The sequence below is a fragment of the Vulpes lagopus genome, chromosome 3 (assembly GCF_018345385.1).
Source record: "Vulpes lagopus strain Blue_001 chromosome 3, ASM1834538v1, whole genome shotgun sequence".
Taxonomy (NCBI): Eukaryota; Metazoa; Chordata; class Mammalia; order Carnivora; family Canidae; genus Vulpes; species Vulpes lagopus.
Window position 1 is genome coordinate 76,506,121 of NC_054826.1, and position 12,769 is coordinate 76,518,889.

Here is a 12,769-nt window from a genome sequence, read left to right on the forward strand (position 1 = left end):
AATGTGTGTTCTGTTTATGGCTGGTACATACAAAATCCATGGTCTTTATCTTTCTTTTAATTACTTCAATTTCCAGGAGAGTTTTATAGTTTCTTTTTTTTTTTAAGATTATTTATTTATTTGAGAGAGAGAGGATGTGTAGGAGCAGGAGGAGGGGCAAGGGGAAAGGGAAGATCCTCAAGTAGACTCCCTGCTGTGCATGGAGCCTGATACGGGGCTGGATGCCAGGACCCTGAGATCATGATGTGAGCTGAAATCAGGAGTCAGATGCTTAACCGACTGAGCCACCCAGATGCCCCGAGTTTTATAGTTTTTAAAATGCTGCCAATAATGATAGTTTTGTTTTCTCTTTACCAATTATCATACTTTGAATTTTTATCTATTTTTTCTGTGCTTGCTAGAACTTCCTAAAAATGTGTTTTGTTACAAAATCTGTTTAAGACAGATATTAATATAGCCTTGTAGTCCCCCAGTTTGGGGGATGGGTTATTGTTTGTATGGTGTATCTTTTTTCACCTCTGTACTTAAAACTTTTATATCTAATATGTTTTAGGCGTTGCTTCTTCACCCTCTCCCCAATCTCACAATCTGTCTAGGTTAGTCTATTTGTGTTTATTATGATTTACTGATATAGTTTCCTTCTTTCTACCATATTTTTCTTTCTTTTGGACCTTTTTAAGTATTTTTTCTACTGGTTTAGAATTTCTCCATTTCTATTCATTTACTAGTTATCCTTGAAATTTTACCTTGCACATTTAAAATATGAGGACCGTAAAATGTTTTAATTCTCACCATCCCCTTTGACTGACACTATTACTACTTAGTATTTTAGTGCTAGTTCAGTATTTTTGTTTCTGGATGATCTAGCGCAGCCACCAGCTCAGGACAGAGCAAGTGAGTCCTGGCATCTTGCGGTGGCCACCTGCTCCACCCAGGCAGTCCCAAGGGGGCCCTGGCTGGGTTTGCCAACACTGTTACTGGATAAACTTGTTGCCAGAGAAGCCAGTAACTCAAGAGGGATTTGGAAAACAGAAAGGGAGAAATTTATTTTGGGTGCTGGCAGCGGTGGTGAGGTGGCAGGATCAACAAGCCTTAACAACTGACCTCACACAAGGTAGACTCCTGGAGTTTAATTGGAGGGGTTCAGAGGGGTCCTCAAGAGAGCCGCCAGGGAACACATGGTCATAGGTGGGAGTTGGTATTGGTGCAACCCATGAACCTGGGCAAGGAAGGAAATTTGGTGGGGTGTGGTCTTCTAGGCATACATTTCTAGTCTGGAGGTTGGAATGTTCACACACTACAGAACATCTTTAGTGCCTAAAGAAAGTGTGATAAATAAACACTCATTCTTAGAGCATGAGTTAAGTGGGCTTGTCTCTTTCTGGTTTTAAGGATTGGGGTCTGTTGTTGAGCAAGAGGGCTCACTGACATTTTCATCTCACAGACTAGATGTTATCTTTGTTGAGATTATCCTTCATTTTTATCAGTTTGTTTGCTCATCAGTTTTTTGTGCATTGTAGACATTTCTTCTGGAATAATCCATCCTGTAGACACCTTCTTAGTGTAGGTCTATTGGTGATAAACTCAGTTTTGGTTTATGTTAGAAATGTGGTCTTTGTTTCTTTCTTCAAAGACAGTTTTTCTTGATATCCTAGTATAGTTTGCCAGTTGTTTTGTCTTAGCATTTTGAGAATATTCTGTTGTCTCCTTTCCTTGTTGATGTTGGGAAGTGATTGTCAGTCTGTTTGTTTCTTTATGGATCATCTGTTTTTTCTTTAGACTATTTTTAAGATTTTGTCTTAATGACATACAGTTGGGTTAAAATGTGTCCAGGTACCAATTCTTGGTTGCTTTTTGTATCTATAGATTCACATCTTTCATTAGATTCTGGGAAATTCTCAGATGGTATTTCTGAGATATACCATTTCCATTTGAAGCCATCATCTTCAAATGTTTTCTTCCTCTTAATCTTTAGTGAGATGTATGTCAAATTTTTCATTTCCTTCCTGTCTCTATTGATATCCTTCCCATTTTCCATTTTCTTGTTTCTTTGGTCTACATTCTGGATTAATTCTTCTTTCTTTCAGTCTTTGCTATTCAGCTGTGTCAAATTTGCTATTGAAATACAAAATGCATGATGAATTTAAACATTTCTTTCAAGAAGTTTTGTTTTCTTTTTCAAACCTGCCTGATCTATTTTCTTGTTGTTCATTCACCATGTTTTATTTCTTTGTAATGTTTCAGATAAAATTCTTTTAGAGTTAATGAGAATTTGAATATCTGAAGCCTTTGCTGGTCCTGAAGGTGGGGTAGTTAGTGTGTACGTGTGGAATTGTAAGTAGATTGTTTCTGTTCATTTATTCATATGGCATTGTGTCCTTGGTGTGTGATTTTTCTGTGGAAACCCGGCATAGGATCCTTCTACTTTTGATATAAACATTCAGTTTTGGTATTTCAGTTAATCATTTGTTGTTGGATATCTTTTCATGAGAGTAAATGCAAACCATATATATATATTTTTTGATGGTTCTACTGTGTGTTTCTAAGGATGTACCATAATTATGTCCTTTTCAACTTTTAGTTAAATGAGGGGAGGCTCCATAAGACTTCGCTGTTTTCTCATTAATCCGCCTTTACATGCTTCTTCCCAGGCCTTTTGGCAACCATCTTTTGAGTGCTTCCTTGTGCAAGATACTATGCTCAGCTTTCTGTGAATTATGTGGGTTTATCTTCACTCCAATCCAGAGGGAGGTACCATTACTTTCACTTTACAGAGGAGAAGGCAGTGATTCAGAGAGGTCACATCGCTTGTCGGGGTCACACTGCTGGAGGTGGGCATCTTGTGAAGGAGGCAGTCTGACACCAGAGTGGTAAAGACCTGTCTTTCACTGAAGCTGGTTTGACAGGTACAGCAGGTTGATGAAACTTGGTAGCTGTTGGAGTTAGTCTTAACCTTGAGATTCTCTGAGCTCTTCTGGCCCTGCAAGTTACGCTTTCTGGCTGTTTCTCTCTTGCCCTGCAGTCCTGCAAATGGCCTAGGTGTAGTATCTGGGGCAGAATAGCACAGTTGCAAGGGCTCACAATGATTCTCTTCTGATCCCTGTATACTCACACTCAGTAATTTGCTGGCAGTACTGGAATGGAATAAATAAGTGCTTTAATTTACTGATTATTGTTTTTGCCATAAGCCTAGTGTGCAGTATGTGGAAGAAACACAAAATAACCGAGCGCTTCCACAGACTACATGGAAAATTCTGATTCTCATGCATGTAATTGAAATCATGTCTCTAGTTCTTCTAATCAAAGAAATGAAGGTACTTAATGGGCTTATCTTCTGTGTCAGCTGCTGCCCACCCCTGTAGTATTGGTACTTAAATGTTAAACAGACCATGCAGGACCATAGTGGGCAATGGTTTGTGTTCATAAACCCATTGGTATGACTGATGATCAGGAGACTTCCCCCAAGAGGCACCAGCCATCAGGCATGGGTTCTGTTGAACTCTGAGCATCTCCGTGGCCAGTGCACATATGCTGTGGTGAACCTAGTCAGTGACAGTGGAGAAAGCACGGAGTTTCATTCACTTGCCTGGTTTCGTGTTAGGTGGTTCCTGCTACTGTAACAATTTGGTTTCTAATGCTATTTCAAACTGAAATGTTGAAATCATTAGAATATGGATTGTAAGTGACTAGGCAACATAATAGTGAATTTAAATAATATATTTAAATAAATTCCTAAATGTAAATAATTAAAATAATAAATAGAGCTTGCCTGAACTCTTAAGCATTAGAGCTTCAAGGTAATCTTTTATGATTTTTTTGTTATTAAAACAAGTCAGCAATCAAAAGTAATTTTTAAAAACAAATGCCAGTGTGTTATCTTGGTGGTCACTTGTATCTTCTCTTGATTATATTTTTTACCTATGGCTGCTATCAAATATTGCCTGCTCTGGAAAACTTTTTTTTCCTTATGCTTGACAGATCATGAATTGCATCATCCTACATGATTTTGGTTTTGGCACTTGAATTTTCTCATCAGCAGTGAGTGCTGCTGTTGAGAGTTTTGAATTCTTCTTTCTCCACCCACTGATCTTCAAAATACTGCTGGATTCACATTGGAATCTCCTGTCAAATTTGTGCCCTGGTCATCATAGCAGTGGGTCAGAGTGAGCTGTGTTGTCTTTATTCACAGAAAATTGTGCTCAGTTAGAATATGGTTGCCTAAATATGTGGTGACTCAGGAAACAATAATTTTTCTAAGAATTTGGCTGGTGTTTATTTTTGCCGGAGTACTTGGTAAATTTCTCCTGTCCTATTCCTATTACTGTCCCCCCCCCTTTTTTTTAATGTTGGATTTTTGATAGGATGTGGAGTGATGGAGAGATGCTTTTTGCTCTAGTCCTCGTATTTATAGACCTCAGACGATTTCTGCTAGGGGAGGGGCAAAAATAGCTGATACTACTAGGTGAGTACGGTTAAACCAGAGTCACTGAATTTCTGAACACAGCATCTAGAACATATTGAATATGCAAATATAATTATGGATATTTAAAAAAATCTTCCCCAGATTTACCAATCTTCAGCTCTACAGACATAGGCAGAACACAAGTTTTCCTTTTTCAAAGCATTCCTAATTTTTTGTTCACATTTTCAAGTTACAGTGAACCATGATTCATTTATTTAGCTTTTGATATAATTTTATTTTTGAGTTTGGATGTGTTTAGGTGTGCTGAAATTTTCAAGCATTTCAGATAAAAAGGGAACTAGATTGATCAAACTGATGAGATTTTTAAATGATAGCTTGTTTCATCTTTGCTCTGTCCACTTGTTTTTCTAAGTGCCAGTGCTGGCAAATGGTGCCTGGGGCTGGCTTCTTTGCTCCTAGGCCCACTGTCGACCTGGCTCTTGGCTTCTTTTGGGGCGGGGGTGGGGTGGGGAGGATAAATTGGAATGATAATTTGCTTACAGCTTAAATAAAAGACTTGTCTTAGAGTTAGGGGAAAAAAGGCCAGGACTAAGACTGAAATTGGGCCCGTGATGCACATGGCCTGGGAGAAAGCTGTGGGGGGCCGGCTGAGGGGAATAGCTTTGTGTGGCGCTCAGTTCAGAGTTTGATAATCAAGTTTAGCCCTGGTTGTCAGTACACTCTGTCTAATCTTTTAGGAAATTTTCTCTGAGGCTATATTGGATGCAGAATCTTATCTTTTGTCCTCATTTGTGTGCTAATTCCTACAATGATCTGTGACCAGTTAGCAAAAGGGTGAACTAGGTTTTACATTTTGGGGACCTGGAATTTTGTCCTCCCAGTGGTTTTCCTCTGGATGTCACATTCCGCTGGAGGCAGAATAACAAACAGCCCCGGGTTCAAACTAAAAAGTGGCAAAAACTTCAGCTAAAGGAGGCCTTTTATGAAGCCTGTGTGAGGGCCTGTTCACCCCTGCTGAAGTTAGAGAGGCTTTGACAAGCTTCCACAGAGCAGTTCCGCGTGTTATTCAGGGGTCCTGAGAGCGGCATTTTCCATTAATGGGCTTTGCCTAGAATTAAGTGGCTATTCTAAAATGGTGAATAATTTTGTTAGCTAAAGCCTCAGCCTCTCACAAGCAGTGATGTGTCACTTACTTGGGAAGGCACTTCAGAGCAGATCTGGTGCTCTTCAGCGCCTCCCCGCCCCCATCCTTTTAAAATTTTTCTTGTTTTCTCTGGGAAGAATTGCAAAGGAAACCAGGTGCTCCGCGAAATACAAACCCTGCTAATTACCAAAGTGCTTTTTCTTAATCGAGGTATAATTCACATATGATAAAATCCGCCCTTTTAAAGTGTACACCTCATTGATTTTTAGTATATGCACAAGGTTGTGTAAACCGTTAGCACTAATTTCAGAACATTTTTATCACCCCAAAAAGAAATCCTGTACTCATTAGCAGTCAGTCCCCATCTCTCACACTCCCCCTTCCCCCACTCACCATCCCCCCCTCAGCCCCTGGCAACCACAAATCTACTTTTTATCGCAGAGTTCTGTTTTATATTACACTGAAATCTGTTGTCCCTGTAACTTAATGGTTCGATGAAGGGGGAGGCAGGGGTGAACAAACATGAACAAACACTTAGGGCTTATCCCTTATTTCCAGCTTCTTGCTTCCGCACCCCAGTGCAAAGGGGAGGGTATTCTGCTGAGCCTGAGTCTGGCTTTCTTGACTGCTTGTGATCAAATATACAACTTGTCTAAAATTCTGAGTGTGAGGCAATGTGAAAGAAGTTGAGTCTGGCTGGACAATGAAAATAATTTATGGCAATCACCCCTTTGAATAAGTGCAGAATCACTGGCAGAAGCATTACAGCCCCTCTCTACCTTTCTGTTCTGTAACTTTTAGAATAATCAGAAATCAAATCATGTAGGACGTTGTCAGTCAAAACCAGAAAAACAAGTAGCTTGAACAGATTGCGGGCTTGGATATATGTGTCAAGTGTGCCTCCATAAATACTTTGGATTCCTGCCCGTTGCACTAGTATGACACCTGGAAGTCTGTGGGTTTTAAAGGGCAGCCGTGGATTCTTTGACAGTGGGGAGGGGAAGCACTGCCCCTCAGCAGGTTATCTGGACCCCTGGGGGGAGTTCAGCACTAGGAAGGGCTAACAAAATCTCATGTGTGAGGGAGCCACTGAAGCCTAGGGACCTCTCCCTGGGTGCTCTTGCATGGAAATACAAGTTTATTTGCTGAGAGGTGTTCCTACGTGCTCAGTTCTCCTTGCTTATCCCAAATGGTTTCTTAAAGAATGGGAGTGCTGGACCTTCTCCCAAAGTTTCTACCTTTTGTAGCTCTGTTTTTCAATTGAAGTACTACATGGGGGTGGGGGCCTGGATGGTTCAGTGGTTAAGTGTCTGCCTTGGCCTCAGGTCATGATCCTGGGGTCCTGGGATTGAGTCTTGCATCGGGCTCCCTCCTCAGCTGGGGTGGGGGCCTCTGCTTCTGCCTCTGCCACTCCCAAGTACTATACATGGCTCTCTTTTGTAGAATTGCTTGACAAGCAGTTCTGAGGACTGGTGTCCTTCCTTCTGGCCACAGAGGTAGAGAGCACAGAGGACGGACTCCCCAGAAACCATGGCTGTGAGGGTGCGGGCCCTGGGGAGCTAGAGAGTTAGGTACAGAAATCTAAACCTCTGGACTTGGGAATGCTGGTCAGAGGTTTTACAGCAAGGTGGTAATTATTTAGTGCTGGTGCCCTTTTGTCTCCTGCCCTCTGGCTTTAGTATTATTATTATAAGTGACAGGTGCTAGAGGCTTGGAATTGATGGAGCTCTTTCTGCCTCAGCGTGGCTGATAAAACAGGAGTGCAGGGATCCCTGGGTGGCGCAGCGGTTTGGCGCCTGCCTTTGGCTCAGGGCGCGATCCTGGAGACCCGGGATCGAATCCCACATCAGGCTCCCGGTGCATGGAGCCTGCTTCTCCCTCCGCCTGTGTCTCTGCCTCTCTCTCTCTCTCTGTGACTATCATAAAAAAAAAAAAAAAAAAAAAAAAAACAGGAGTGCATTACTTGGGATGAGTGCATCAAAATGATGCAGTTTAAAAAGTGCTTTGAGTAGAGTTGAAACAAGTTTCCTCTTTCTTAAAAAGATTAATTTCCTTCAAGGATGGTTAGATTTTTCTGTTTATTCTGTTAAAACGTAGGTTGGTGGGGGAAGCTACAGAAGAATATTTTCATCTCCATTGAATTATCCTGACCCTCTTTTCTTCTGTTTTTAAAATTCAGTAATGGCTGTCCTTGCCCTCACCTCCAAAAGATTCCCAGTGGGAAGTTAATAAAAAAATAAGCCTTTTCATCCACCCTTACTTTTCACTGGTTGGATTCCTGCTACCTCAATTCTTTTTAGCTGCCTGGTATATTTCCTTACAATGACTATTCATTGAGCATGGAAACGAATCCCTGTATATCTGCATTGATTTTAAAATTGCATATTCAAACCCTTTCAGTAACATCCTAAAGAGGTGACATGATTTTACTTTCTCTGCTTCAGTAAAACATGTTGTCCATATATTTTAACTATAAACCTTTGGGATATAGTGACTTGCAGAGAGTTACAATGAATTGATGACCATATCCCAGAATTGGACCTGTCTGCCATATGAAGGGTCTCTGTAGTCTAGTGATTGACTTGGGATTGATTAAAAAAATTGTAAAACAATCTTTATTAATATCTTTGAAGCATCACTTTAAGAAGAGGAGCCATATGTAGTACAGGGGCTCTTTGGGGAAAAAGCCAGATTTGCTTTTAGGGTTGCTATTCAGTCCCTCTGGTTTATGTATCTTAGTGTGCATTGGTTCACAGTTAAAAATAGAAATCTCATTAAAATGGGTGCCCTCTCTGTAAATAAGAACTATTTCAATTGTAAATTTCCTGTTTCTTTAACATATTGTTGCTGTTTTTGTTCCTCTCTTTATTTTTTTCCCCTTAAACAGCAAGCCAGGGCTGAGCAAGAGGAAGAATTCATCAGTAATACTTTATTCAAGAAAATCCAGGCTTTGCAGAAGGAGAAAGAAACCCTTGCTGTAAATTATGAGAAGGAAGAAGAGTTCCTCACTAATGAGCTCTCCAGAAAATTGATGCAGGTAAATTTATCTTTTCTTCCCTTACATCTTCCCTGCCTGTTTTCCTCTTTAGGAAAAAATGACTTTGATAGAGCACTTTGCTTGAAACATTTGCTGATGAGGTTGTAGCTAAAGTCCTTTGAAGATTAAAAATACCAGGTAAAGATGGCAGTGATGTAATACTAAAGACTGGCTCTGAGACTCATCTGCTTAGATAAGGGAAGATATTTTATACTGTGAGCACCTCACCAAGTTGCTGATGAGCCTGAAGCCTTAGCACAGGAGTAATTGCTGTATGTAGTGTTTTGGAAATATGAGGATTAACACTAAATGTGGTACTTCTTCCTTCTTCTACATTGAATCTGTAATGAATGCATAAACATTTTTGCAGCAGAATTGGGTCTTTTGCACTAAAGTATGAGGATATAAAGTGAAATGTCAATTTGGGATGAAAATAGTAGGTATCTATGATCTGTCGTTAAAATTACATCCAATATGGTGTGCTCAGATAAGTGGAGTAATATGTTCCTAAACAAATATCAGACAGCTATTACAGCTTTTTTAATAATAAATTTATTTTTTTATTGGTGTTCAATTTGCCAACATACAGAATAACACCCAGTGCTCATCCCGTCAAGTAGCTATTACAGCTTAATGTTAATCACTAATAGTTCATAGAACACACAACGCAAAACATATAGGAAGGTTTGATTTTTCTAATTCAGAGGCTCCTTTTTTTCCCCTCAAAGCTTACTAGTAAATTACAAAAATTAGAATTCGTTTTAGGGCCAATACTTTGTGGGTCATGTAATATGAACTTTAGAATAAGTAGGATATTAAGTTTTCATTATATGCCACAGCTTGTCCGAGATCATGGGCAGGTATAGAATTATGCCAGGAGGAGGACGAGTGATTCCACTTCATCTGGTGACTAAGAAAAGTAGATGTGTTTTCCTCTTCTCTTCCGTTCAGGGACATCACTAACCATCCCATTCATTGATTTGACTGAAGAATACATTTTAGTGAGGTTATAATAAAAGGATACTTGAGATTTAAAAAAAAAAAAAAACTTTCTAAATCCTTTTCTTATCTTCCAACATAGACAGTCCTTAAGAGAAGGCCAGAAGCTCTGGGATAGAAACTTTAGGGTTAAAACCATACAGTAGTCCAGACAACTGGGATCCCATCTTTTTTTCATCCTCATTTTCCTAACTAATTACCAAATAAAGATACTATTCCTCTCTTGCAGAAAATTTGATTTAGTTGGTGGCTGTTGAAATGTGAAGAATAGAGGTAGCCAGGCATTATTGTCCAGCAGAGATTTATGGTAGAATTTTTGTGCGGAAATGCTTTTTTGACTCATGTGCGTTCTGATTTAGAGGGAAAAAAGGGGAGAAGGTTAGTTTGACCTTTGGGTCTCTCTCACTTTGGCAGTACCAGACTGCTTATTCTGCATGCTGCTTCTAGAACTATAGGGATGCAGTTATGGTTTGTTTTTCTGGGTTCAGAGTGTAATCAGGTGGTATAATTTTTAGCCCTGCAAGAAACATTGTTTGTTTTCAGCTTAAATGGTTGTTAGTATTTAGAATCTTTTACCAAATTATTTATAAAAGCTGCCCAAGCTAGATCATGCTAGCTAGCTAGATCATGCTCCTTTTCTCTATAAAGACTCATCTTCATTGTGAGTGGTCGCATAGTTTTATTATTATAACCCACCTTTCCCCAAAGACACTGATGTCCTTTAAAATAAGACACTAAATAACATAAGAGCCATGTGCAATAGAAAAGGAAGTGAATTACAATAATACATGACATAAGAATGTTTGAACTTAAAAATTTTAGTTCTGAACATCCTATAAATAAAGCTGTAACCTAGAGAAATATAGTGATTTTTTCATAATTGTTATATCTAAAAAAAATAATAGTTTTACTTCGTCAGGAGGAAAAATTTTCATATATTAAAAACCGAAGGACATGTTGGATTTTTCTTAAGAGATTGAAGAAGGTACGAAGTGAACAATGCAATAAATTGTTTTTGCCAAAAGTAGTATATAATATGTAGGAATGGTGTCCACGCAGCCAAGTCCTAGGTTTGCCCTCTGTGAAAACAAAGGATATCATATTAACATATCATATTGATTGTGCTGTTGGGAGAGCTCTTGGTGAGGCCAGCTCATTCATGGTCTGACGTGCAGAATCTGGACAAATGAATGGTTAGGATGTCTCTGAGACAACCTCTTACAAATCCCAGCTGTATATATTTATACAGACATACACATATACATGCATACGTTGTAGCAAAATATACATAAAATTTTCCCTTCCAGCCAGTTTTAAGTTTGTAATTCAGTGACATAAAGCATACTGATGTGCAACAACCACCACGCATTCATCCCAGGACTTCTTGAAAACCAAAGTCTGTCCCCATTAAACAGTCACTCATCCCCCCTCCTGGTTCTTAGGCTCTTGAAAGGAGATGATGTCAGGGAGTTTGAGGCTGAGATCTCTGGCAAGTTCTAGAGCTACATCTGTTCTGTGGTATGATAGGTGGTCTTTCACTTCAGACATCAGGTGTCACAACATGCCCTTCTGTGCAGAATACCCTGGCAGCCCTCCTGTGTTTTGGGCTGGTTGGAGAGCTGGGACAGCTGCGAGGAAGAAGGGCTGCCACCACCCTGTGGTACTCACCCCCTAGGCTTGCCTTAAGGATTTCAACCAGTCCTTTGTGGAAGGCTCATGTTTTCTGCCACCCAGTGTGGAAGAATGGATCTCCATCTGGAGACTTTTAGAGTAATTGGTACCAATAGACTTTTCTAATTGTGTAATCACTTTAATATGGCTCTCTAGGATGGTGCTTCTAGATCGAAGAGAAACCTCATGCAGGTGTCCCTGATAGACAAATGAGTGAATTGACCGCTCACCATGAAAATGTTTGGTTAGCATCTTTCACCCAAAGGCCACTGGGAGGCTACATGTGGAACAATTTTGGTTTTGTCACCACACTTTCACTGTTGTCTCTCATAGTGATTGGACAATGCTTTTATGTGCATTTCAAAGGAATTCTTTGGGTCCGAGAACAAATTAAGATTATTGCTGTGGAGGAAACATTTCCTATCCTATCTGCCATGACAGAACTGGTATCTAATACCTTTAAAAACAGAAGTTTATTTAAGTGTGGATGAAAGGAAGTCCTTTTGTCTTAGAAGATCCTGTTTGGGAAGTAGCTCAAATATTTTCAAATATGTTAATCAGTACTGAAACACAAAAAGCATGCTTTCTCTCTTGCTTTTTTTTGTGTGTGTGTATATATATATATATATATACACACATAAATATATATTAGGTAGCCAGAAAAGTATACTTTCGTTTTATGAAAACTTCTCTGAAAAATCTGCATCCTTTTGAGCCATGGGCTTGATTATCTGATTAACAACTGTATTAAAAAGAACCTTCTAGTACTTTTGTAAGTCCAGCACAAGCCTGCATCAAAGCTAAATTCAGCTCCAGAATGCCTCAGAGAAGTTGTATTTAACCATAATTTATAATTAAAATTTACAAGAAATATTTTGTAAGCAAAGTCTTAATCAGCTTTTTTTGTTAAGATTTTAAAATTTATTTATTGATGAGAGACACAGAGAGGCAGAGACACAGGCAGAAGGAGAAGTAGGCAACCTGTGGGGAGCCTGATGTAAAACTCCATCCCAGGACCTGGGGATCATGACCAGAGTCTCAACCACTGAGCCACCCAGGCACCCTCTTAATCAATTTTTGATATATAACATCTACGTTAGGTAATATGTTTAAAAGACTATTTTCCAAAACATTCGTTGTAGTTATACTTGGGTGCTAAGTTTATGGGTATGTTAATTTTCTAATATCCCTTTCCTTTGGTAAAAGAAACATGCATTGCTTTTGTAATTGGATAGTGTCTTATTTTCTAAAAAGGAAATTTTAAAAAATTCTAATACCTGTTTTGTCCTTACCTTTTGAAACCTTCTGTGTCCCTGTCTTTTGGAACATAGATTCTACTATCATAGTTGTATCATAGTTTTTTTTTTTAATTTCAACATTTATTAGGCAATGATATTAAGGAATTCTTAACCACTTTCTTTAGGTGTGTAAAGTTTTGTGATTATGTCTTTAAGAGCCCTTTTCTTGGAGAGATGCATTCTGAAATACTTAAGAA

General features: G+C 39.2%; 1 protein-coding gene across 1 annotated transcript in view; it reads left to right on the forward strand.

Annotated features, from left to right (window-relative positions):
• Positions 1–12,769, forward strand: part of CCDC6 (coiled-coil domain containing 6) — a 111,639-nt gene that overhangs the window by 44,786 nt on the left and 54,084 nt on the right. The window contains exon 2 of the mRNA XM_041748765.1: positions 8,455–8,604. Coding sequence (XP_041604699.1) covers positions 8,455–8,604 — 150 coding nt within the window. The remainder of the gene's footprint in view (positions 1–8,454; positions 8,605–12,769) is intronic.